Source organism: Artemia sp. Qi Xiang Cuo, chromosome 3, assembly GCF_049724085.1.
Source record: "Artemia sp. Qi Xiang Cuo chromosome 3, ASM4972408v1, whole genome shotgun sequence".
NCBI classification, from domain to species: Eukaryota; Metazoa; Arthropoda; class Branchiopoda; order Anostraca; family Artemiidae; genus Artemia; species Artemia sp. Qi Xiang Cuo.
The window spans coordinates 73,117,558-73,145,190 of record NC_142796.1 but is presented as its reverse complement, the minus strand read 5'-3'; the positions used below and the strand labels follow the sequence as shown (position 1 = coordinate 73,145,190).

Genomic DNA, 27,633 nt, shown 5'->3' with positions numbered 1-27,633 from the left:
GTTGAGAAACTACTTGTAAGTATAGCCGCGACATCGGAACACAAATATAGTAGGGGTTCTATCATTTGCTGTGTTAGCTTAGGGACATTTCCCAGCATAAATGCACTTAGGAATGTCAGGGCTTGGCTGAAAAATTGATTTCTCAGTGAAAAAATCACCAATATAGCTCTTAATATGGCTTTTCAGTGTGTTTCCCAACAAAAAGATGCAAATATGATAAAAACAGGTGAAATTCCCTTTAAAAACAATATAAAACTTTAAACAGGGTAAAGAGAACCTTAATATTGATAAAAAAAATTTGTCCTTAGTAAACGCATATACGAGATTTAATGTCCTCAGTAAAAGCCTGTACGAGATTTAATTTCCTTAGTAAATAAGTGACATTAACGAAAATGAGGGCACATCAACCGAACACCGTCAACGAGAGCTTCGATTAACTACCACCACAGTGTCATAATGTCATCCGTGCGGTACCACCCCCTCAAAAAATAGGGGGATGGAATGAGTTACTCAGAATCACGAAGGCACTATTTTTACACTGAAAACAAAACAAACAATGATATTTTTCAAGGAAATCCTAAAAGAATGATTATTAATGTCATTAGGGGGAGGGATAGGGGAATCAGCGCCTCATTCATCATTTAGCACTAGAAAGTCGTTCAGACGTGGATTGTCACCATAAATGAAATTCCTTAATGAAGAAATAGTTTGTTTCTTCACCTTACAATGAACGTTCTAGAATTGATACATTGACCCCTTCCCTGTCTTAAATTTTTATAAAAGCCACTTAATCATCTGTTAAACCCTTTTTACTTTCATCAAATACGTCTCGTTTAATTTGGCGATAAAAGGAAACTCTTGAATCGCGCATATAAGAATCATTTATTTAACTCTGAAAGTTCCAACTTAATACGCAAATTCCTTAATGAAGAAATACTTTGTATTTTTCACCTTACAATGAACGTGCTAGAATTGATACATTGACCCCTTCCCTGTCTTAAATTTTTATAAAAGCCACTTAATCATCTGTTAAACCCTTTTTGCTTTCATCAAATACGTCTTGTTTAATTTGACCATAAAAGAACACTCTTGAATCGCGCATACAAGAATCATTTATTTAACAGAAATCCACGCTTTTGAATACCCATAAAATAAAGATAACCGTTTCTATCGAATATACTCATTATATTCTTAAGATTTTGTATATTTGGAGGGGAGGGGGATAAGTCCCCCTGAAATTTGAATTTACTAGTAAAACGTTTTTTTTTTGGTTTTTTTTTTCAAGGTTGAGTTCACGGGCCAAAACATGTTGCTTAGATAACGCAAATTTAAATGTATTTTAAGTCGTGGGTTTTATTTGTTTTTCTATGCGTTAATTCTTTTGTGAATAAGAATGTGTGGCACTTCTGTCTGCATGTCTTAATAACAGTATTAATTATTCAATGATATTTCCTTTTGTTATTTGGTGTTAATTGTTACTGCTCTGTCTTAAAGTCTTGGGAGCTTTTGCCCTCTTATTTATTTGGTTTAGGCTTACAATGACTTGAAGGTAGTTCCTTTTAAGGTTGTTTTTATATTACTTTATGACTCTAATATGTTTCAAAATGGAGGGCTCGGTCAAGTTCACCTGTTGTGTGTATGTTTAATTTATATTTTACCCCTTAAGTACGCGTTTTTACTGTACTAGTGCTTGTTTGTGGTTCTTTGTCAGGGGCTAAGTCCCCCCTGAAATTTGAATTTACTAGTAATACGTTTTTTTTTATTTTTTTTGCGGGGGGGGGGGGAAATAAATAATGAAAGTGTACTCACATTGAAAATTGACGAATACATTGTTTTCAAATTTAATAATATGTAGTGTACTATAAACAATGTGTTAAAACATAATGAAAATTGGAATGTAGTGTATGGAAATTTTATAGGGTTTTTGCTTTAGTACATTATACGTTACCAAGTTTAAAAAAACACTGCTAATCAAGTTAGTGTATATTGACTAACCACTACTCACTGTCCGTTTGACCCCAAAAAAATTGATGTCACCTTAGAAACCCGTCTGGTAAGGCATGTAATCAAACTCTCAAAACATGCTTGAGTACATTATACTTTACCAAGTTTTTAAAAAAAACCTACTAATCAAGTAACTGTATATGGAGCAACCACCGCTCTCTCTCTGATTGACCCCCCCAAAAAATGGGTGTTACCTTAGAAACCCGTCTGTTAAGTCATGTACCGTTCGTAGTAATAGGTGACTGACCCTTGTAAGTCATATTACGCAATCACTCGTCGGATCCATAGGTGACTGCCCCGTGGTAAGTCATATTACGCAATCACCCGTGATATCTATTAATGCTTTACTAAAAAGCCCGTGATATTCCCTATGCTTTTCCGTGCGCAATTCATGTGTAATTGTATGTGTAATTCATATTCCCTATGGCCTTACTACTAAGGTAGTTTGGAGTTATAGGTTTGTACGCAAGTGTTAAAAGTATGGTTTAGGAGCAAAATCAAAGAAAAATCTTGTTTGAATTAATAAAATTCAGCCTTGAGGGTAGTTTGGAGTTATAGGAGTGTACGCAAGTGTTAAAAGTATGGTTTAGGAGTAAAATCAAGAAAAAACTCGTTTGAATTAATTAAATTTAGGCTTGAGGGTAGTTTAGCGCTATAGTAGTGTACGCAAGTCTGAAAAGTAACGTTTAGGACCGAAATAAAGAAAAAACTCGTTTGAAGTTAATAAAATGACCCCTTGTGGGTAATCTGGTGTTATAGGAGTGTACGCAAGTGTAAAAAGTATGGTTTAGGAGCGAAATAAAGAAAAAACTCATTTGAATTAATAAAATAAAGCCTTGAGGATAGTTCGGTGTTATAGGAGTGTACGCAAGTGTGAAAAGTATCATTTAGGACCGAAATAAAGAAAAAACTCGTTTGAAGTTAATAAAATGACCCCTTGTGGGTAATCTGGTGTTATAGGAGTATATGCAAGCGTGAAAAGTATGGTTTAGGAGCAAAATCAAGAAAAAACTCGTTTGAAATTAATAAAATTAAGCCTTGAAGGTAGTATGGTGTTATAGGAGTGTATGCAAGCGTGAAAAGTATGATTCAGGAGTGAAATCAAGAAAAAACTCGTTTGAATTAATAAAATTAAGCCTGGAGGGTAGTTTGATTTTATAGGAGTGTACGCAAGTGTTAAAAGTAGGGTTTAGGAGCAAATTCAAGAACAGATTCGTTTGAATTAATAAAATTAAGTCTTGAGGGTAATTTGGTTTTAAAGGAGTATACGCAAGTGTGAAAAGTAGGGTTTAGGAGCAAATTCAAGAACAGACTCGTTTGAATTAATAAAATTAAGCCTTGAGGTTAGTTTGGTTTTATAGGAGTGTATGCAAGCGTGAAAAGTATTGTTTAGGAGCAAAATCAAGAAAAAACTCGTTTGAAATTAATAAAATTAAGACTTGAAATTAGTTTGGTGTTATAGGAGTGTACGTAAGTGTTAAAAGTATAGTTTAGGAGTGAAATCAAGAAAAAACTCGTTTTAATTAATAAAATTAAGCATTGAGGGTAGTTTGGTGTTATAGGAGTGATAGCAAGTGTTAAACGTAAGGTTTAGGAGCAATAATCAAGAAAAAAAAACTCGTTTAAATAAATAAAATTAAGCCTTCATGGTAGTTTGGTGTTATAGGAGTGTATGAAAGAGTGAAAAGTATGGTTTAGGAGTGAAATCACGAAAAAACTCGTTTGAATTAATAAAATAAAGCCTTGAGGGTAGTTTGGTGTTATAGGAGTGTAAGCAAGTGTTAAAAGTAAGGTTTAGGAGCAAAATCAAGAAAAAACTCGTTTGAACTAATAAAATTAATCCTTGAGGTTAGTTTGGTGTTATAGGAGTGTACGCAAGCGTTAAAAGTAAGGTTTAGGATCAAAATAAAGAAAAGACTCTTTTGAATTAATAAAATTAAGCCTTGCGGGTTGTTTGATTTTATAGGAGTGTACGCAAGTTTTAAAAGTAGGGTTTAGGAGCAAAATCAAGAAAAGACTCGTTTGAAATAATAAAATTAAGTCTTGAGGGTAGTTTGGTTTTAAAGGAGTGTACGCAAGCGTGAAAAGTATGGTTTAGGAGCAAAATCAGGAAAAAACGTTTGAAATTAATAAATTAAGACTTGAAGGTAGTTTGTTGTTATAGGAGTGAATTAATAAAATTAAGCCTTGAGGGTAGTTTGGTTTTATAGGAGTGTACGCTAGTGTTAAAAGTATGGTTTAGGAGCAAAATCAAGATAAAACTCGTTTGAATTAATAAAATTAAGACTTGAAGGTAGTTTGGAGTTATAGGATTGTACGCAAGTGTTAAAAGTATGGTATAGGAGCAAAATCAAGAAAAATCTTGTTTGAATTAATAAAATTCAGCCTTGAGGGTAGTTTGGAGTTATAGGAGTGTACGCAAGTGTTAAAAGTATGGTTTAGGAGTAAAATCAAGAAAAAACTCGTTTGAATTAATAAAATTAAGGCTTGAGGGTAGTTTAGCGCTATAGTAGTGTACGCAAGTGTGAAAAGTAACGTTTAGGACCGAAATAAAGAAAAAACTCGTTTGAATTTAATAAAATGACCCCTTGTGGGTAATCTGGTGTTATAGGAGTGTACGCAAGTGTGAAAAGTATGGTTTAGGAGCGAATTAAAGAAAAAACTCATTTGAATTAATAAATAAAGAAAATTAAAATGAATTTATTAAAATGACCCTTTGTGAGTAATCTAGTGTTATAGGAGTGTATGCAAGTGTGAAAAGTATGGTTTAGGAGCAAAATCAAGATAAAACTCGTTTGAATTAATAAAATTAAGGCTTGAGGGTAGTTTAGTTTTAAAGGAGTATATGCAAGTGTGAAAAGTAGGGTTTAGGACCAAATTCAAGAACATACTCGTTTGAATTAATAAAATTAATCCTTGAGGTTTTTTTGGTTTTATAGGAGTGTATGCAAGAGTGAAAAATATTGTTTAGGATGTAAATCAAGAAAAAACTCGTTTTAAATTAATAAAATTAAGCCTTGAGGGTAGTTTTGTTATATAGGAGTGTATGCAAGTGTTAAAAGTAGGGTTTAGGTGCAAATTCAAGAACAGACTCATTTGAATTAATAAAATTAATACTTGATGGTATTTTGGTTTTATAGGAGTGTATGCAAGCGTGAAAAGTATGGTTTAGGAGTGAAATCAAGAAAAAACTCGTTTGAATTAATAAAATTAAGCCTTGAGGGTAGTTTGGTTTTATAGGAGTGTATGCAAGTGTTAAAAGTAGGGTTTAGGAGCAAATTCAAGAACAGACTCGTTTGAATTAATAAAATTTAACCTTGATGGTAGTTTTGTTTTATATGAGTGTAAGCAATCGTGAAAAATATTGTTTAGGAGTTAAATCAAGAAAAAACTCGTTTGAATTAATAAAACTAAGGCTTGAGGGTTTTAGTACTATAGTAGTGTACGCAAGTGCGAAAAGTATCGCTTAGGACCAAAATAAAGAGAAAACTCGTTTGAAGTTATTAAAATGACCCCTTGTGAGTAATCTAGTGTTATAGGAGTATATGCAAGTGTGAAAAGTATGGTTTAAGAATAAAATCAAGAAAAAACTCGTTTGAAATTAATAAAATTAAGCCTTGAAGCTAGTATGGTGTTATAGGAGTGTATGCAAGAGTGAAATGTATGGTTCAGGAGTGAAATCAAGAAAAAACTCGTTTCAATTAATAAAATTTAGCCTTGAAGCTAGTTTGGTGTTATAGGAGTGTATGCAAGTGTTAAAAGTAGGGTTTAGGAGCAAATTCAAGAACAGACTCGTTTGAATTAATAAAATTAAGCCTTGAGGGTAGTTTGGTTTTATAGGAGTGTATGCAAGCGTGAAAAGTATGTTTTAGGAGTGAAATCAAGAAAAAAATCGTTTGAATTAATAAAATTAAGGCTTGAGGGTAGTTTGGTTTTAAAGGAGTATATGCAAGTGTGAAAAGTAGGGTTTAGGTGCAAATTCAAGAACAGATTCATTTGAATTAATAAAATTAAGCCTTGCGGTTATTTTGGTGTTATAGGAGTGTACGCAAGTGTTAAAAATATGGTTTAGGATTGAAATCAAGAAAAAACTCGTTTGAATTAATAAAACTAAGGCTTGAGGGTTTTAGTGCTATAGTAGTGTACGCGAGTGCGAAAAGTATCGCTTAGGACCAAAATAAAGAAAAAACTCGTTTGAAGTTATTAAAATGACCCCTTGTGAGTAATCTGGTGTTATAGGAGTGTATGCAAGCGTGAAAAGTATGGCTTAGGAATAAAATCAAGAAAAAACTCGTTTGAAATTAATAAAATTCAGCCTTGAAGGTAGTTTGGTGTTATAGGAGTGTATGCAAGCGTGAAAAGTATGATTTAGGAGTGAAATCAAGAAAAAACTCGTTTCAATTAATAAAATTCAGCCTTGAAGCTAGTTTGGTGTTATAGGAGTGTATGCAAGTGTTAAAAGTAGGGTTTAGGAGCAAATTCAAGAACAGACTCGTTTGAATTAATAAAATTAATCCTTGAGGTTAGTTTGGTTTTATATGTGTGTATGAAAGCGTTAAAAGTATGATTTAGGAGTGAACTCAAGAAAATAGTAGTTTGAATTAATAAAAATTAGGCTTTAGGGTACTTTGGTTTTATAGGAGTTTATGAAAGCGTTACAAGTATGTTTTAGGAGTGAAATCAAGAAAAAACTCGTTTGAATTAATAAAATTAAGCCTTGAGGGTAGTTTGGTTTTATAGGAGTGTATGCAAGCGTGAAAAGTATGGTCTAGGAGTGAAATCAAGCAAAAAATCGTTTGAAATTAATGAAATTAAGCCTTGAAGGTAGTTTGGTTTTATAGGAGTGTATGGAAGTGTTAAAAGTATGGTTTAGGAGTGAAATCAAGAAAATAGTCATTTGAATTAATAAAATTTAGCCTTGATGGTAGTTTGGTTTTATAGGAGTGTATGTAAGCGTTAAAAGTATGGTTTAGGAGTGATATCAAGAAAAAAGTCGATTGAAATTAATGAAATTAAGCCTTGAAGTTAGTTTAGTGCTATAGGAGTGTATGCAAGCGTGAAAAGTATGGTCTAGGAGTGAAATCAAGAAAAAAGTCGTTTGAATTAATAAAATTAAGGCTTGAAGGTAGTTTGGTGTTTTAGGACTGTATGCAAGCGTGAAAAGTATGGTTTATGAGCAAAATCAAGAAAAAAATCGTTTTAAATTAAAAAAATTAAGCCTTGTGTGTATTTTTGTGTTATAGGAGTATATGCAAGCGTGAAAAGTATGGTTTAGGAGCAAAATCAAGAAAAAAGTCGTTTGATTTAATAAAATTAAGCCTTGTGGGTAGTATGGTGATATAGTAGTGTATGCAAGCGTGAAATGTATGGTTCAGGAGCAAAATCAAGAAAAAACTCGTTTGAAATTAACAAAATTAAGCCTTGAGGGTAGTATGGTGTTATAGGAGTGTATGCAAGCGTGAAATGTATGGTTCAGGAGCAAAATCAAGAAAAAACTCGTTTGAATTAATAAAATTAAGGCTTGAGGGTAGTTTAGAGCTATAGTAGTGTAAGCAAGTGTGAAAAGTTTCGATTAGGACCGAAATAAAGAAAAACTCGTTTGAAGTTACTAAAATGACCCCTTGTGAGTAATCTAGTGTTATAGGAGTGTATGCAAGTGTGAAAAGTATGGTTTAGGAGCAAAATCAAGAAAAAAATCGTTTGAAATTAATGAAATTAAGCCTTGAAGGTAGTTTGGTGTTATAGGTGTGTATGCAAGCGTGAAAAGTATGGTTTAGGAGCAAAATCAAGAAAAAACTCGTTTGAATTAATGAAATTAAGGCTTGAGGGTAGTTAGGTGCTATAGTAGTGTACGCAAGTGTGAAAAGTATCGTTTAGGACCGAAATAAAGAAAAAAGTAGTTTGAATTAATAAAATCAAGCCTTGAAGGTAGTTTGGTGTTATAGGAGTGTATGCAAGCGTGAAAAGTATGGTTTAGGAGTGAAATCAAGAAAAAACTCGTTTAAATTAATAAAATTAAGCCTTGAGGGTAGTTTGGTCTTATAGGAGTGTATGAAAGCGTGAAAAGTATGGTCTAGGAGTGAAATCAAGAAAAAAGTCGTTTGAATTAATAAAATTAATCCTTGAAGGTAGTTTGGTTTTATAGGAGTGTATTCAAGCCTGAAAAGTATGGTTTATGAGTGAAATCAAGAAAAAAGTCGTTTGAATTAATAAAATTAAGGCTTGAGGGTAGTTTGGTTTTTTAGGAGTGTATGCAAGCCTGAAAAGTATGGTTTAGGAGCAAAATCAAGAAAAAAACTCGTTTGAAATTAATAAAATTCAGCCTTGTGGGTAGTTTGGTGTTATAGGAGTGTATGCAAGCGTGAAAAGTATGGTTTAGGAGCAAAATCAAGAAAAAACTCGTTTGATTTAATAAAATTAAGCCTTGAAGGTAGTTTGGTGTTATAGGAGTGTATGCAAGCGTGAAAAGTATGGTTTAGGAGCAAAATCAAGAAAAAACTCGTTTGAATTAATAAAATTAAGGCTTGAGGGTAGTTTAGTGATATAGTAGTGAATGCAAGTGTGAAAAGTATAGCTTAGGACCGAAATAAAGAGAAAACTCGTTTGAATTTATTAAAATGACCCCTTGTGAGTAATCTTGTGTTATAGGAGTGTATGCAAGTGTTAAAAGTAGGGTTTAAGAGCAAAATCAAGAAAAAAATCGTTTGAAATTAATAAAATTAAGCCTTGAGGGTAGTATGGTGTTATAGGAGTGTATGCAAGAGTGAAATGTATGGTTCAGGAGTAAAATCAAGAAAAAACTCGTTTGAATTAATAAAATTAAGGCTTGAGGGTAGTTAAGTGATATAGGAGTGTATGCAAGCGTGAAAAGTATCGTTTAGGACCGAAATAAAGAAAAAACTCGTTTGAAATTAATAAAATTAAGACTTGAAGGTAGTTTGGTGTTATAGGAGTGTAAGTAAGTGTTAAAAATATAGTTTAGGAGTGAAAACAAGAAAAAACTCGTTTTAATTAATAAAGTTAATCATTAAGGGTAGTTTGGTGTTATAGGAGTGTGCGCAAGTGTTAAACGTAAGGCTTAGGAGCAAAAACAAGAAAAAAACTCGTTTAAATAAATAAAATTAAGCCTTCATGGTAGTTTGGTGTTATAGGAGTGTAGGCAAGTGTGAAAAGTATAGTTTAGGAGTGAAATCACGAAAAAACTCGTTTTAATTAATAAAATTAAGACTTGAGGGTAGTTTGGTGTTATAGGAGTGTAAGCAAGTGTTAAACGTAAGGATTAGGAGCAAAATCAAGAAAAAACTCGTTTGAATCAATAAAATTAAGCCTTGAGGATAGTTTGGTGTTATAGGAGTGTACGCAAGTGTTAAAAGTAAGGTTTAGGAGCAAAATCAAGAAAAAACTCGTTTGAATTAATAAAATTGAACCTTGAGGGTAGTTTGATTTTATAGGAGTGTACGCAAGTGTTAAAAGTAGGGTTTAGGAGCAAATTCAAGAACAGACTCGTTTGAAATAATAAAATTAAGTCTTGAGGGTAGTTTGGTTTTAAAGGAGTGTACGCAAGCGTGAAAAGTATGGTTTAGGAGCAAAATCAGGAAAAAACGTTTGAAATTAATAAATTAATACTTGAAGGTAGTTTGGTGTTATAGGAGTGAATTAATAAAATTAAGCCTTGAGGGTAGTTTGGTTTTATAGGAGTGTACGCTAGTGTTAAAAGTATGGTTTAGGAGCAAAATCAAGATAAAACTCGTTTGAATTAATAAAATTAAGACTTGAAGGTAGTTTGGAGTTATAGGATTGTACGCAAGTGTTAAAAGTATGGTATAGGAGTAAAATCAAGAAAAAACTCGTTTGAATTAATAAAATTAAGGCTTGAGGGTAGTTTAGCGCTATAGTAGTGTACGCAAGTGTGAAAAGTATCGTTTAGGACCGAAATAAAGAAAAAGCTCGTTTGAAGTTAATAAAATGACCCCTTGTGGGTAATCTGGTGTTATAGGAGTGTACGCAAGTGTAAAAAGTATGGTTTAGGAGCGAAATAAAGAAAAAACTCATTTGAATTAATAAATAAAGAAAATTAAAATGAATTTATTAAAATGACCCTTTGTGAGTAATCTAGTGTTATAGGAGTGTATGCAAGAGTGAAAAGTATGGTTTAGGAGTGAAATCAAGAAAAAACTCGTTTGAATTAATAAAATTAAGCCTTGAGGGTAGTTTGGTTTTATAGGAGTGTATGCAAGCGTGAAAAGTATGGTTTAGGAGTGAAATCAAGAAAAAAGCAGTTTGAATTAATAAATTAAGCCTTGAAGGTAGTTTGGTGTTATAGGAGTGTATGCAAGCGTGAAAAGTATGGTTTAGGAGTGAAATCAAGAAAAAACTCGTTTGAATTAATAAAATTAAGCCTTGAGGGTAGTTTGGTCTTATAGGAGTGTATGCAAGCGTGAAAAGTATGGTTTAGGAGTGAAATCAAGAAAAAAGTCGTTTGAATTAATAAAATTAAGGCTTGAAGGTAGTTTGGTGTTTTAGGACTGTATGCAAGCGTGAAAAGTATGGTTTAGGAGCAAAATCAAGAAAAAACTCGTTTGAAATTAATAAAATTCAGCCCTGAGTGTGGTTTTGTGTTATAGGTGAGTATGCAAGCGTGAAAAGTATGGTTTAGGAGCAAAATCAAGAAAAAACTCGTTTTATTTAATAAAATTAAGCCTTGAGGGTAGTTTGGTGTTATAGGAGTGTATGCAAGCGTGAAAAGTATGGTTTAGGAGCAAAATCAAGAAAAAACTCGTTTGAATTAATGAAATTAAGGCTTGAGGGTAGTTTAGTGCTATAGTAGTGTATGCAAGTGTGAAAGGTATCGATTAGGACCGAAATAAAGAGAAAACTCGTTTGAAGTTATTAAAATGACCCCTTGTGAGTAATCTTGTGTTATAGGAGTGTATGCAAGTTTGAAAAGTATGGTTTAGGAGCAAAATCAAGAAAAAACTCGTTTGAAATTAAAAAAATTAAGCCTTGAGGGTAGTTTGGTTTTATAGGAGTGTATGCAAGCGTGAAAAGTATGGTTTAGGAGCAAAATCAAGAAAAAACTCGTTTGAAATTTGTAAAATTAAGACTTGAAGGTAGTTTGGTGTTATAGGAGTGTACGTAAGTGTTAAAAGTATGGTATCGCTTAGGACCGAAATAAAGAAAAACTCGTTTGAAGTTACTAAAATGACCCCTTGTGAGTAATCTAGTGTTATAGGAGTGTATGCAAGTGTGAAAAGTATGGTTTAGGAGCAAAATCAAGCAAAAAATCGTTTTAAATTAATAAAATTAAGCTTTGAAGCTAGTTTGGTGTTATAGCTGTGTACGTAAACGTGAAAAGTATGGTTTAGGAGCAAAATCAAGAAAAAACTCGTTTGAAATTAACAAAATTAAGCCTTGAAGGTAGTTTGGTGTTATAGGAGTGTATGCAAGCGTGAAAAGTATGGTTTAGGAGCAAAATCAAGAAAAAACTCGTTTGAATTAATAAAATTAAGGCTTGAGGGTAGTTTAGTGCTATAGTAGTGTATGCAAGTGTGAAAAGTATCGCTTAGGACCGAAATAAAGAGAAAACTCGTTTGAAGTTATTAAAATGACCCCTTGTGAGTAATCTAGTGTTATAGGAGTGTATGCAAGTGTGAAAAGTATGGTTTAAGAGCAAAATCAAGAAAAAACTTGTTTGAAATTAATAAAATTAAGATTTGAAGCTAGTTTGGTGTTATAGCAGTGTATGCAAGTGTGAAAAGTATGGTTTAAGAGCAAAATCAAGAAAGAACTCGTTTGAAATTAACAAAATTAAGACTTGAAGGTAGTTTGGTGTTTTAGGAGTGTATGCAAGCGTTAAAAGTAGGATTTAGGAGCAAATTCAAGAACAGACTCGTTTGAATTAATAAAATTAAGTCTTGAGGGTAATTTGGTTTTAGAGGAGTATACGCAAGTGTGAAAAGTAGGGTTTAGGAGCAAATTCAAGAACAGACTCGTTTGAATTAATAAAATTAGGGCTTGAGGGTAGTTTAGTGCTATAGTAGTGTATGCAAGTGTGAAAAGTATCGCTTAGGACCGAAATAAAGAAAAAACTCGTTTGAAGTTATTAAAATGACCCCTTGTGAGTAATCTAGTGTTATAGGTGTGTATGCAAGCGTGAAAAGTATGTTTTAGGAGCAAAATCAAGAAAAAACTCTTTGAAATTAATAAAATTAAGACTTCAAGGTAGTTTGGTGTTATAGGAGTGTACGTAAGTGTTAAAAGTATGGTTTAGGAGCAGAAATAGAAAAAAAACTCGTTTGAACTTAACAAAATACAGGCTTGAGGGTAGTTTGGTGCTATAGTAGTGTACGCAAGTATAAAAAGTATGGCTTAGGACCAACATAAAGAAAAAAAAACTTATTTGAAATTAATAAATTGAAGGTGTTAGCTGGTAAACATTTTCATGGAGCGTATTCAGAAACAAGACTGAAAATAATGTAGGAGAGTCACCGGAAGATGTTAGAATTTGCATGTTTGTGACCGTACGAGGAGAGAGCAATGTTTGAAGTTTCTGCTTCATGTTTGAAGCAATATGATACCCCCATTAAAGTTAAAGTTGTCCAAGTAGATCTGATTGATAATGACATATTCTAGAGGGGTTAACCTTAACCCTAATCATGGCTAAATGGTTTCTAAATAAAGGTTGTGAGCTTCAATGGAAAAACCAGGTTCATAAATAGCTTTTATTAAAGAAAAAAAGATTTTTTTCTGAAGTAATAAAACAAATATTGCGTGAATAGTTTGGTTCCGAAGTGTGTTTTGAAAATAAGGTAGGTTTGTGGTTCCAAATATCTTAGCTTTATATCGAGTGTGTTGGAAAAACCCATTTTTGCCAAACTTAGCCTTAGCTGTTTCAAATGTTTTTATAAGAGGCTTCTGAGAAACCGAAATTGCCAGATTCTGAGAGATTAATATATTAGGTGTGACCTAGTAAACATAATAGCTGGGCGTATTTGGAAATAAGACTGAAAAGAATGTAGGGGAGTTCCTGGGAGATATTTAGAAATTGTATGTTGCTGATCATACGCAAAGAAAACAATCTTTGAAGAAACGGTAGTTTGATTCCCCCATTAAAGTTAAAAATTGTCCCAGCAGATTTGATTGATTATGACATCTCGTAGTAAGAGTTGCAGTAGGTAAAAGAAAACAATGTAGGGGAGTCCTCGGGAGATGTTTGTAAATTGCATATTTGTGACCGTACATGCAGAAAACAAAATTTGGAGAAACTGTAGCTTTACAACTAAATTTGTTACGACTAAATCTGTAACAGTAAAAATTAAAGATAAAAGTTGTCCCAGTAGATATGATCGATTATGACATCTCATAGAATTTGGGGTCCGGGAAAAAGGAATTGTAGCTTATTGATATAATTTGCGTCCAGGTAGAAAGGAATCACACGTGCTCTATAGGGAAATGTCGTCGGAATTACAGCGACTAACCCTGCTTTACAGCGACTAACCCTACTGGTCAGTATAGTGGTGAATGACCCAAAAGAAAACGTAAGTTAAGATTGTTCATTGAAGATGTTTATTTGTTGTCAAGACAAACCAAGCAGTCAAGCATCCACACACAAACTTCAATAGCACAGAAAAATACGTTTAGTGGTTATCTGCCTAAAATAGTGTACACCCCATACTAAATAACCAGAAAACCAGATAGTAGGGCAAAAGTATGGAGCAAAATTGCATCTACTTTATTAAATGTACTTTATTTCAAGCTTCGTCCCAGGGATATATACGTTTACTTCATCAGTGCTCGGAGATAAGAATAAAAAGACACTTTCTTGTAGGAGCAAAATAATAAACGGATTTTATAAAAAGAAGAATGACGAGAATGAATTTTGGTTACTTACCTACTATGGTCGCGAAGATGAATACGCCGATTAGGTAACTTGCAATAGTAAAAATGTACCTACAAAAAAAAAAGAAAACTGTAAATAAATCATAGTATAAAAGACAGTAACTGAAACAGAAACAAAAACTATATCAGAAAATATTAACTAAGCTGGTGCTGAAGAACTAAAAAGAAGAAAGTGATAATATTCTTATTTTACATGTCAAGAAGTTACGTAATGAGTGGTAGCAGCAGAACCAAAGAGGTTATGAATAAAGCTAGGTTCCTTAGCACTGATTGCGATAAATTGATTATATACCACTTAAACTGAAATGAGCTTTTAGTCACCGTAAGCAGTTTTTTCGGTCAATATTGACAGACTATCGAACAAATTGGCTTATAATCTTTTGGTCGGCAATACGCTGATGGAAAAATATATTTAGGCGAATTATTAGTTTGGCAAAAGATCCAAATCATTAAACATGACCAGATATTTTGTTCTTGAACGCAAGAATAAATCCAAGAAATATTACCTTTTACCAGTTAAGTTTTTTTTTACATTAATTCAATTCCGTAATAGTTGTGTTACCATAGACTTGAATAGCAAACAATGCTAGCTTTTTCAGATTATCTTTTCTTCTTTTTCATTATCATAACAAAAGTTCTGATGTCGAAAAAGTTTCATCCCTGACTGCCAGCAAACATGCATATAGGGCGCATAGTATGGTCTGTAACCCCGAACAATAATTTTTGCAAATATTCCAGGAATTCTCCTGTAGATAGTGATAAATATCCAATAATTATCGGTAGATTGCCTGCTTTTCATTGCTTTTATGACACTCCCCCTTCCAAAAATGGATTCTCTTCCTAAAGATTTCTGCCTGTGGACAGAAAGAGGCCTGTGGATAAGATGAACGCATACTCCTATTTGAATCCTTCTGAGAGATTCAACGGACCTCAAAAAATTTTTTAGGGGGTGAAGGCCTGGAAAACGAGTTAGCTTAATTTTGCTCTTAATATTGCAAATTTGGCCTACGGAGACTTGAACCCCTCCCCCCCCCAATATTAGTGTAAATGACATCCCCTCAAAGAAAAAGAGGAGTAAAGTCGATTAAAATGCACTGGAAAAGGATAAAATTGATTACATTAAAGTTTCAGGAAACAAGAAAAAGACAACTTTGTTTTTAAGGTAATTGATAAGTAACAAAAAAAAAATTAGGCCATAGATTAGTTCGTAGAATTAACCTATGTTATTAGAGTAAAGAGTAAATAAGAATTTTCAATATGTTGCGAACCTGAGAACATTATGCCTTGAAAAATATTAACATTCAAGGAAGCTTTAGGCAAAATAAAAATTCCCACCGTAAAGTTTATGTGCCATTCAACACCAGATTTTTTACTCCGTTGTCTTTTCATCTTCTGAGAAAGGACTTCCTTTATTTTCGTTTTGTTTTTTAGGTTTCACTTTTTATATTGTCATATGGACTTTTTTTATTATTATTATTCTTGCACTGAGAACGAATTAGCAGAAGTCTATTAAAATTGTAATTAAAATTTATTGGTGATCAGAAAGCCAACTGGATTGCATGAAAGTGCTTATAAAACTTTATTAAGTATCTCAAATATGGTTAATTGATATTATATTTCTTCAAAATTGTTTCTACAAACAGAAAGAGGCGGGAGTGGGACGATTTGCAAACATGATTCCATAAAATACATTATGAAAAAAAAAACACAAGCCATTCAGTTAGCGTGTCGAATGAACGGAAGATTGGATATGAATCTCAATTTGAAACTAAAAGTATTATACAATGCCTGTTGTATTCCCGAGATAATTTTTGAAAAATATAAATTCAAAATAAGATGAATAGGGTCTAAGTCTTATAAGCAGTGGCACAGGTAGGTCCTTCAGCTCCTGGGGAAATTTTTATTTTATGTGCCCCCCCTAGCAGTGCGGATGGGCCCACATAAATGACACACATTTTGTCTAATTGGTGCCCCAATAGCACCAATTAGACAATTGGTGCTGCTAGTAAGACTTACTAGCAGCACCAATTGCTGCTAAAGAAACTCAATGGCACTCAGTGGCACCAAATTATGAATAATTTGGTGCCACCAAGGAACAAGTATACCCCCTTACCTTCCTGGCTATGCCGCTGCTTAAGAAACTCATGATTCAGTGAAAGTAGACCCAAATCTCTGCAGATGTTTAAAATTGGAACGTGCTTAGGATGAAGTATCGGATCACGAATACAAAATAAGTTGGGTCTTCTTGCACTTTATTACTAAAAATCTGAAAAATCTAACCCATTGTTTGAGACATGACCACGAAGTCTGGAGATAGCTCCACGTCGGGCAAAAGCTCTAGGACCAACATTGGTCAAATTGTTCATCCCTTGCACGTTCTTGCTAGAAATTAAATAAAATTAAGCTTTTCAGATGACAGTTAAGACCAACATTATAGTTTAAAACGAACAAAAATTATCCTATATGTGAGGGGATCTACTACCCTCTCAAATCCTACTCTTGACGCGAAAGTTTGACTTTTACTTCCTGTAAGTTATTTAGAAATCAACAAATATGATTGTTGGTGATTCCTAGAATTTCATTTATCGATTGCCTTTCAAAACACTTGAACTGAAAACTTTGTTATTTAAACTAAAAGTGAATAAATAGGCTGTTTTACTCTCAAAGAAGTGTGATAAAAACAAAGCAAAAATCTTAACATTGGGTGGCTTTTGGGTTTAAGTATTCATTTTTGAAGCATTGACAAAAGTCGAACGTCAAACTTTAGCGTAAAAAGCGAGTGATTGAGGGGACGGCTCATAGGATAAGTTTTATTTTGTTTTAAGTCTTAATGTTGATCTTTGTCTTCATTTGAAAAACTTTTTTTTATCTCATTTCCGTTCATTTGTAGCGTCATCTTCAGAATAAACCTAAGCATTTAAGGGCTAATACTCCCATCACTCCCCTGATGTTTATGCTAAAGTTTAACTTTCGTACAGCAGTATCGAGAGTAAAGGTTCAAATAAGGGCACTTACTTTAGAAAATAAATAATAATTTCATAAATTTCAGGTAGGCTTCAATCACCATCAAACCTTTGCTTTTTACACTTAATTTCAACTTTTTTATAAACAATGCTTCGATATTTAATAAATAATACTTTTAGTTGAAAGCAACTATTATGAAATAAAAGGAGAGCTATCACCTCCTTCAGCACCAACAATGAACGCTTAGTCCAAATGTATTCCTGCAATTGAAGGAAGGTGAAGGAGGCACGGTTCCAGGGTCAGGCTGATACTTGAAGGTAGGAGGGAGGTAGAATTTTGTTTTGTGAATAAGAGGAGCTAAAATCACCTCATAACCCCTCCTCGATCCTTTTGCTACACTTTAACAAGTGCAATGAGGAGCTAAAATCACCTCATAACCCCTCCTCGATCCTTTTGCTACACTTTAACAAGTGCAATGAGGAGCTAAAATCACCTCATAACCCCTCCTCGATCCTTTTGCTACACTTTAACAAGTGCAATGAGGAGCTAAAATCACCTCATAACCCCTCCTCGATCCTTTTGCTACACTTTAACAAGTGCAATGAGGAGCTAAAATCACCTCATAACCCCTCCTCGATCCTTTTGCTACACTTTAACAAGTGCATGACGGAAAAACTTTATAATGCAACAAATACAGTTGGTTAAAAGCAACAACTGTTTTATTTACCAATTCTGTTTCAAAACATAAGAGCAGAAAATAAAATTGTTTAAAGCAAACGCCAATAAATCGAGCCGTTCTTGAGCCACTGTGAAACATAAAAACTGTCAAGCTATAATGCAAAGAGTGGAGCACTGAAGGCGGTGGCAGTCAAACTCAAATGCAGGGTAATTTCTGCTCATTTTAAGCTCCAATTTTGTTCTTTATTTTCATTTGAAAAAGCGTACTTCTTGAAATATAACTTGTGTTTATTTTTAGTATTATTTTCAGGATTATCTAGGCTCATTTAGATGTATTTTCTTTTAAACAAAATAAATAAGAACATCATAGGCAGCGCGGTAGCGCTGCCTAGGAAAAGAAGGATGTGGCCACAATGTATTTTTTTTTCCTTCGACAAGCACTTCGTATCGAAGGAGTTGTCGCAGAAACTTCGAAAAGGGCTCATTCGATTGGAAATTGGGGTGGCTAGTATCCTATTTAATAGTTGAAAGGGATTGGACGGCAACTAGCCCCCCCCCCCACCCCACGCGCATCATTCCCCCAAACACATCCAATCCAAATTTTGAGATAGCTATTTTGTTCAGCGTAGTTGCTTTCCAGATAGAAAATATATTTTTGAGAAGGACACTCCCCCACAACCATCGGGGCAAGGGTTTTAAGTTATGCCCTGAGGGTATATAAGAACAATGTTGACACAATGTACCATGTATTATTTTTTTACTTTAGAACAGGGTACTTCATATGGAAGGGGTCGTACGTAGAGACTTCAAAAGGGGCTCATTCAATTCAAAATCGAGAGTTCTAGGGGCCTTTTTAATAGTCGAAAGTGATTGGAGAGAAACTACCCCCCCCAACCAATCATTCCTCCAAACATATCCAATCAAAATTTCGAGATAGCCATTTTGTTCAGCGTAGTTGATTTCCTGATAGAAAAGGTGTTTTTGAGGAGAACACTCCCCCAAAACCCTTAGGGCAAGGGTTTTAAGTTATGCCCTGGGGGCATATAAGGTTTTTATAGAAGTCTTTGTCGTAGAAACTTCAAAACAGGATCATTTAATTCGAAATTTGACGGGCTATTACCCTTTTTAATAGTCGAAAGTGAATGGAGGGCAACTAGCCCCCCCCCACGCCCATCATTCCTCCAAACACATCCAATAACAATGTTGAGATAGCCATTTTGTTCAGCGTAGTTGATTTCCATGTAGAAAATATGTTTCTGAGGAGGACACTCCCCCACAACCTTCAGGGCAAGGGTTTTAAGTTATGCCCTGTGGCACAATGTATTATTTATTTTTTCTTCTCCATACCCAGGCACTTCGTATTGGAGGAGTTGTTGTAAAAACTTCGAAAAAGGCTCATTCGATTGGAAATTGGAGTAGCTAGTGCCCTTTTTTATAGTCAAAAGTGATTGGAGGGCAACTAGCCCCCCCCCCCCACGCCCATCATTCCCCCAAACACATCCAATCAAAATTTTGAGATAGCCATTTTGTTCAGCGTATCTGATTTCCAGATAGAAAATATCTTTTTGGGGAGGACACTCCCCCACAACCCTCGGGGCAAGGGTTTTAAGTTATTTCCTGGGGGCATATACGGTTTTTATAGAAGGTGTTGTCATAAAAACTTAAAAATGGCTCATTCGATTGGAAATTGAAAAGGCTAGTGCTCTTTTTAATAGTCGAAAGTGATTGGAAGGCAACTAGCCCCCCCCCAACGCCCATCATTCCCCAAAACATATCCAATAAAACTGTTGAGCTAGCCATTTTGTTCAGCGTAGTTTATTTCCAGATAGAAAATATGCTTTGAAGGAGGACACTCCGCTAAAACCCTCGAGGCAAGAGTTTTAAGTTTATCCCTGGGGGCATATAATGTTTTTATAGAAGGCATTGTCGTAGAAACTTAAAAAAAGGATAATTCGATTATAAATTAAAAGGGATAGTGCCCTTTTTAATAGTTGAATGTGATTGTAGGGCAAATAGCCCCCCCCCCACACCCATCATTCCTCCAAACACATCAAATCAAAATTTTGAGATAGCCATTTTGTTCAGGGTAGTTGATTTCCAGATACTCCCCCACAATCCTCGGGGCAAGGGTTGTAAGTTATGCCCTGGGGGCATATAAGGTTTTTGTAGAAGGTGTTGTCGTAGAAACTTCAAAAAAGGCTCATTCGATTGGAAATTCGAAGGGCTAGTGCCCTTTTTAATAGTCGAAAGTGATTTGAAGGCAAGTAACCCCCCTCTCACGCCCACCTTTACCCCAAACACATCCAATAAAAATTTTGAGATAGCCATATTATTTAACGTAGTTTTTAAGTTTTGTAAATTAGATCTTCGAGGATGACAACCCCCTCTTAGCCCTCAGGACAAGGGTTGTAAGTTAATCCCTGGGGGCATATAAAGTTTTTATAGAACGCGCTGTCGCGAAAACTTCAATAAGGGCTCATTCGATTGGAAATTCAAAGGGCTAGTGGCCGTTTTAATAGTCGAAAATGATTGGAGGGCAACTAGCCCCCCCACCCCACGCCCATCATTCCCCCAAACGCACCCAATCAAAATTCTGGAATAGCAATTTTGTTCAGCGTAGTTGAATTCCAGATAGAAAATATATTTTTGAGGAGGACATTCTCACAACCCTTAGGGAAAGAGTTTTAAGTTATGCCCTGGGGGCATATATGGTTATTATAGAAGTCGTTGTCGTAGAAATTTCGAAAAAGGCTCATTAGTAGAAAAGGGGGTACCAGCACGGAAATAAGTATGCCCTATTTTCAGATAAGAAAGGTACTATTTGGTACTTTAAAAATATCTTTCTTATCTGGTAATGTTCGTGTCTCTTTCTCACCCAATCAGGATATGTTTCTAAGTATATTGATGCGCTAACGGGACAGAATCATGTGTCTCTTTCTAGGTGTCTCTTTCTCAACATGCGTTGAGGTTAATTTATAATACAGTCTCAAAGCATCATTGAGAGTACATTTGATATTATTGATTTGGAAAATTTAGCTACATAGATTTATAATGTGAGTTCTGTTTAGTAAATTTTCTTGGGGTTTTCGAAATAAAATCATTTTTGCCGTCCCCTTTCAGTATATTCAAATTCGGGGTGTACCCCCCCCCCAAATACAAACTCCACTATGCGATGGTTATAGTCGTTAGAAAGCGTAAAATACGCTCTTTTTTACCATGTAAACCCCGCAATGTTAACGATTTTAATTCTTTCATAGGAAATAATTCCCTTTTTCGATAAATTTATACAATTTTCATGCTCTCTCTATTCTAACAATAAGTGACAACTTACAATCGTCAACTCTTAGGTATTAATCATCCCCTTTATTACATTAAGCCGCGAACATGACTTTTATCAGTTTCGTAAAGACGTAAATAGGGATAACTATTGCACTCCGTCAAGTGCACATCCGACATGCTATATCCATATGAGTTAGGATAGAAGAGATTTTGTAGAACAAGATATTTCTTCATTTCGGTTAAATTAACTACAGTACATACTTTTAAGTACTAAGGGTATGTTTGCTACCCATAATAAATAGTTTCGTATTAGTATTTTTTTTCTATTTTGTTGAGACCGTGCTGCTGTGGTGGGGGGGGGGGGTTAAAAAAAATTTACAGACCTACTATCAGAATGTTTATTTAAACGTGGGTCCGTTTAAATGATATAAACCTTTGACCCTAGAGGAATAATGTGCAAATATATGCAATGCGTCTCTAGGCATGTTTTTAATTTATTTTTTCTAAATGGTAAAAATAGAAACATTGATTTCTATCCTAATGTTACAGACTACTGATTGTCAAACTTTATTTCTCACAAGTTGTGTAATAAATACGTTTGATTTCTAAGCCTAGCTTCTTCCTCGTAAATTTTTACTTTGCTGAAAAGGGGAGATGGGATTCGGTGGGACAATGGGAAATGCTTTCGAGAGAAAATTATGCCTCACAATTAATTCTGTAGACGGGGGTGCTAACAGGGAGTCGTTATTCTATACTATATTTGTTCTTCTTTTTAATGACAATTATGAGAGATTCCCTCCTCCTCCCAGTAAGAGAGGAAGGGGTAATGATGTAACTCCTTTGCAACGGATGGAGATAATTGACACATCCAGGTGCGTTCTATACCAGTCCCCTGTCCTTTTTCAAATAACGGCGCCCTCTATGAAATCTCTCCCTTGGACATTCAAGGTTGCAGTAGAAGTGCCAAGGGGGCATCGACTAGCCCTAGAATGGGATGAATCTACCCGTGATCTATTAAATGACATTGAGAATAAGAAGGAGATCGCTAATATCACCAAAGAAATTAAAGATATTGTGTTATAGATTTCAGAAATAAAGTTTCATGTATATATATATTATTATTTTTTTAGGCTTAAGGGTCGAGGTTTGAGAATTTTAAGAGACTATTTTCCCTATTTTAATATATTTATTCATATGACTACTGACTCAATATGGGTACAACCTGATAATCAAAATTCAGTATTTGTTATCTACTAGAAACTTCACAGAAAATGGACGCCGTCCCTCCTACTGGTAAAGGTTAGGTTAGATCGTTTTCGGACAGGACAATGCAAATGGGAAAAACATGAAATGGGCTATAAAAGAATAAAAAAAACAATAACTATTCTAAAGAATAAAGACGGTTGAGGCTTAAGATGTTTATTGCTTAAACATATTAAAAAACATTCTGAAAAAATACATATTTACATAAAATAGTACTTATAGTAAAGTAAGCTAAGATATGTATATTGCATAAAAATATATTCAACAAACAAAAAATATTTGTAATATTACAAATATTTTTTGTTTGTTGAATAAATTTTTAAGCAATAAACATGTCTTAGCTTACTTTACTTCAAGTACTATTTTTATGTAAATATGTATTTTTCAAAATGTTTTTAATATGTTTAAGCAATAAATATCTTAAGCCTCAACCGTCTTTATTCTTTAGAATAGTTCATCGCCATGAAAATTATACTTTCAGATTCAACATGTCAGGGAAAACACTTTCAGGTTCAGCATGTTGGAGAACCCTAAATGGTCATCTCTAAAAAAGGTAAGTTAAGCCTAAATGGTTAAAGAATTTTTCTGAAATCACACTTTAAGATTCAACCTGTCAGGGAACACACTTTCAGGTTCAGCATGTACGAAAACCGTAAATGATCATCCCTAAAAAGGTAAGTTAACCCTAAATGGTAAAAGAATTTCTCTGAAATTACACTTTCAGATCCAACATGCCAGAGAAGTCATACATTACTTTTCAACTTCATGTATATCCCAACACAAAATTTCCACAGTGAAAAAGAAATATGGTACAGATCAATTATAATTTTTTCCTGAGAAAACAAAAAGGTTCCACTTCAATTCAAATTTTTCTCAAAGAGATGAAAAAATTTAAAGTTCTATTCCAAATCTATCATAGAAGATAGAAAAAGTTTTACTTTGTTCGTGAATATTCGCAATGAAGATAAGGAGCTACACTTTAACTCTGAGTTTTCTCGAAGAAGTGTAAAAACGTTCAAGTTCTCTTCTGAATTTTCTTAAAGAAGAGAAAAAGTCATGTCTTAGCTTACTTTACTTTAAGTACTATTTTATGTAAATATGTATTTTTCAAAATGTTTTTAATATGTTTAAGCAATAAATAAGCCTCAACCGTCTTTATTCTTTAGAATAGTTCATCACCATGAAAATTATACTTTCAGATTCAACATGTCAGGGAACACACTTTCAGGTTCAGCATGTTGGAGAACCCTAAATGGTCATCCCTAAAGAGGTAAGTTAACCCTAAATAGTTAAAGAATTTTTCTGAAATCACACTTTCAGATTCAGCATGTCAGGGAACACACCTTCAGGCTCAGCATGTTGGAGAACCCTAAATAATCATCTCTAAAAAGGTAAGTTAACCCTAAATGGTTAACGAATTTTTCTGAAATTACACTTTCAGATCCAGCATGCCGGAGAAGTCATACATTACTTTTCAACATCATGTATATCCCGACACCAAATTTCCACAGTGAAAAAGAAATATGTTACATATCAATTCTAATTTTTTCCTGAGAAAACAAAAAGGTTTCACTTCAGTTCAAATTTTTCTCAAAGAGATGAAACAATTTAAAGTTCTGTTCCAAATCTATCATAGAAGATAGAAAAAGTTATACTTTGTTCATGAATATTCGCCATGAAGATAAGGAGCTGCACTTTAATTCCGAGTTTTCTCGAAGAAGTATAAATATGTTCAAGTTCTCTTCGGAATTTTCTTAAAGAAGAGAAATTGTTAGAAAAATTCAGAATTTTACCAAAGAAAATGAAAAAAAGCTTCCACTTCAGCTCTTAATTTCTCAAAGACATAAAAATTTAAAGTTCTGTTCTAAATTTTTCCATAGAAGATAGGAAACGTCATACTATGATTGTGAATATTATTCATGAAGATAAAAAGTTTCACTTTAATTCTAAATTTTCTTAATTTCAGTTCCAATTTTTCTCAAATAGATGAAAATATTAAAAGTTCTGTTCCAAATTTTTCGTAGAAGATAGAAAAAAGTTATACTTTGATCGTGAATATTCACCATGAAGATAAGGATTTCCACTTTAATTCAGAGTTTTAGTGAAGAAGCGCAAAATTTTTAAGTTCTCTTCTGAATTTTTTTAAAGAAAGAAAAAAGTTAGCTCAATTCTGAAATTTACCAAAGAAAATGAAAAAAATCTTCAACTTCAGTTCTTAATTTCTCAAAGACATAAAAAATTTAAAGTTGTGTTCTAAATTTTACCATAGATATTTCGATTCTGAATTTTTTCCTCCAAGAAGAGAAAAAGTTCAGCTATAATTCTATATTTTCTCAAAGAAGTGAAGAAAAGTTCAAGTTCACTTCTGAATGTTTTTTCTGAGAAGAGAAAAGGTCCCACTTTAATTCTGAGTTTTCACAGCGAAGTGAAGAAAAGTTCAAGTTCTCTTCTGAATTTTCTCAAAGAAAAGAAAAAGCCATGGTCCAATTCCAATTTTTTCCAAAGAAAATAAAAAATCTCCGACCTTTTAATAAACATTCTAAGCGTTTGACATGCTAACATATCATAAAATAATGGAAATATAACAAAGTAATATATAATATATTTTTAATGAAATAACAACATGTAGAATATTAACACAAAAATATGTTTCAGACATTATTATACATTCGCTGTTCAACATCGTTGAACAGCTTTGGACATTTTGAATCTGTTCCATAAAATAATTTATCATGTTCTCTCTTGATACTAGAGTTACTCGTTTCTCTTAGTTCATAACCAGTAGAATAATCATTCATCCATTTTGTGTCATATACAATTTTTACTGGGGAGTCACCTACTGGCTCAATCTGCATTTCATCTTTAGTATTATTTGATTCATTGACTATATGATCAATAGTAGTAATATTGCTCACTTATGCTTCATTTTCCATCAATTGATCTTTATAATCATTGATGATATTGTATGCCAATACTCTTTTTATTTCGCCAGTGACTTCACTGTCTATTGTTACGTTGTTTTTACATAGGTAACAGTTCTGGCAGGTAGCCATGATATGATTTATTACATTAGTGCAGCAGTAGGCCTTTCTTTTACTTTTTTCTTTCATTTGAATCCTAATACCCGAAAGCTGACGATATGGTTTAACACTGGGTAACATATTACCACAAGCACTAGCAAGAAGATGCCCCTCTTCATCAACTATTATTTTTATGTTGGCATTCTCTTTGAGTGTAATCATCTCCTGAGATCTCAATCTTGCATATCCACCATCACAAGAGTTGTTTTTTTCTGGTGCTCCAAAGAAATTTAATTCCTTACTTTCATGACAATGCACGAATACATTTCCAATAGTGCTACCACTCGTACTTGTTTCATAGTTCAAATACTTCTCCTTGTCAGCCTTCAATGCTAAAATAACACTATCATGTGAACACAATTTCCTCCAATCATTCATTTTCACTCTTTAAAAAAAAATATGATGCAGATGTCAATCCTTCCACTGCGTAAAAAATACTGATCTAATACATGCAATAAAGTAGGTAGTGTCGATAATCGGACATAGAGTACCAGTGAGAAAGCCGCTTCCAATGTAAGAGCAACCATAGAATACGTTGCTACCGTCACAAGCATACTTAGTGAAAGAGACATGCAAAGTTGAAATAGATGATTAATAAAAAAAGCTCTAATCAGGGATAATCCTTCTTCTGCCAAAAAATACAATGTTTTGAATTAACCCATATTACGTTATTCTAGGACCACAGGGTTGATTCTATACCAACCCTTGTGTTTCAGGAGTTTTTCTTACAAGAGTGGGACAGAATTTGAACTTTAGCGTAAAGAGCTAGGTGTTGAGGAGAGGGCAATAGATATAGATGACAGTACACAATTGAAACATCAAATACAAAATTACACATTTTTGCAAGGAAATACCAAAAACATAGGTTATGTTAGCTTACGTGGGCGCACGTGCGCACATTTGAAAATGAAGCAGAAGTGAGCATTATTACTACTATTGATCATATAGTCAATGAATCAAATAATACTAAAGATGAAATGCAGATTGAGCCAGTAGGTGACTCCCCAGTAAAAATTGTATATGACACAAAATGGATGAATGATTATTCTACTGGTTATGAGCTAAGAGAAGAGAGTAACTATAGTATCAAGAGAGAACATGATAAATTATTTTATGGAACAAATTCAAAATGTCCAAAGTTGTTCAATGATGTTAATAATGTATAATAATGTCTGAAACATATTTTTGTGTTAATATTCTACATGTTGTTATTCCATTAAAAATATATTATATAATACTTTGTTATATTTCTATTATTTTAGGATATGTTAGCATGTCAAACGCTTAGAAGGTTTATTAAAAGGTCTGAGATTTTTTATTTTCTTTGGAAAAAATTAGAATTGGACTATAGATTTTTCCTTTTCTTTGAGAAAATTCAGAAGAGAACTTGAACTTTTCTTCACTTCGCTGTGAAAACTCAGAATTAAAGTGAAACCTTTTCTCTTCTCTGGGAAAACATTCAGAACAGAACTTGAACTTTTCTTCACTTCTTTGAGAAAATATAGAATTAAAGCAGAAGTTTTTCTCTTCTTGGAGAAAGAATTCAGAATCAAAATATGCATGGTAAAATTTAGAAAGAACTTTAAATTTTTTATGTCTTTGAGAAATTAAGAACTGAAGTGGAAGCTTTTTTCATTTTCTGTGGTAAATTTCATATATGAGCTAACTTTTTCCTTTCTTTAAGAAAATTCAGAAGAGAACTTTAACATTTTGCGCTTCTTAAATAAAACTCAGAATTAAAGTGGAGCTTCTTATCTTCTTGGTGAATATTCACGATCAAAGTATAACTTAGTTCTATCTTCTACGACAAATTTGGAACAGAACTTTAAATTTTTTCATCTCTTTGAGAAAAATTGGAACTGAATTTAAGAAAATTTAGAATGAAAGTGAACTTTTTATCTTTATGGAAAATAAGCACAATCATAGTATAACTTTTCCTATCTTCTAGGAAAAATTTAGAACAGGCTTTAAATTTTTTATGTCTTTGTGAAATTAAGAGCTGAAGTGGAAGCTTTTTTTCATTTTCCTTGGTAAAATTCAGAATTTAGCTAACTTTTTCTCTTCTTTAAGAAAATTCCGAAGAGAACTTGAACGTTTTTACGCTTCTTCGAGAAAACTCAGAATTAAAGTGGAGCTCCTTATCTTCATGGCAAATATTCATGAACAAAGTATAACTTTTTCTATCTTCTATGATAGATTTGGAACAGAACTTTAAATTATCTCATTTCTTTGAGAAAAATTTTAACTGAAGTGGAACCTTTTTGTTTTCTCAGGTAAAAATTAGAATTGATCTGTAACATATTTCTTTTTCACTGTGGAAATTTGATGTTGGGATATACATGAAGTTGAAAAGTAATGTATGACATCTCCGGCATGCTGGATCTGAAAGTGTAATTTCAGAGAAATTCTTTTACCATTTAGGGTTAACTTACCTTTTTAGGGATGATCATTTACGGTTCTCATACAT

General features: G+C 33.4%; 1 protein-coding gene across 1 annotated transcript in view; it reads right to left on the bottom strand.

Moving 5' to 3' along the window:
• Positions 1-27,633, bottom strand: part of LOC148954504 (uncharacterized) — a 548,520-nt gene that overhangs the window by 252,019 nt on the left and 268,868 nt on the right. Inside the window, exons 5-6 of the mRNA XM_089086303.1 lie at positions 16,183-16,284; positions 13,899-13,953 (exon numbers count right to left, since the gene is read on the bottom strand). Of these exons, the coding sequence (XP_088942429.1) occupies positions 13,899-13,953; positions 16,183-16,284 (157 nt within the window). The remainder of the gene's footprint in view (positions 1-13,898; positions 13,954-16,182; positions 16,285-27,633) is intronic.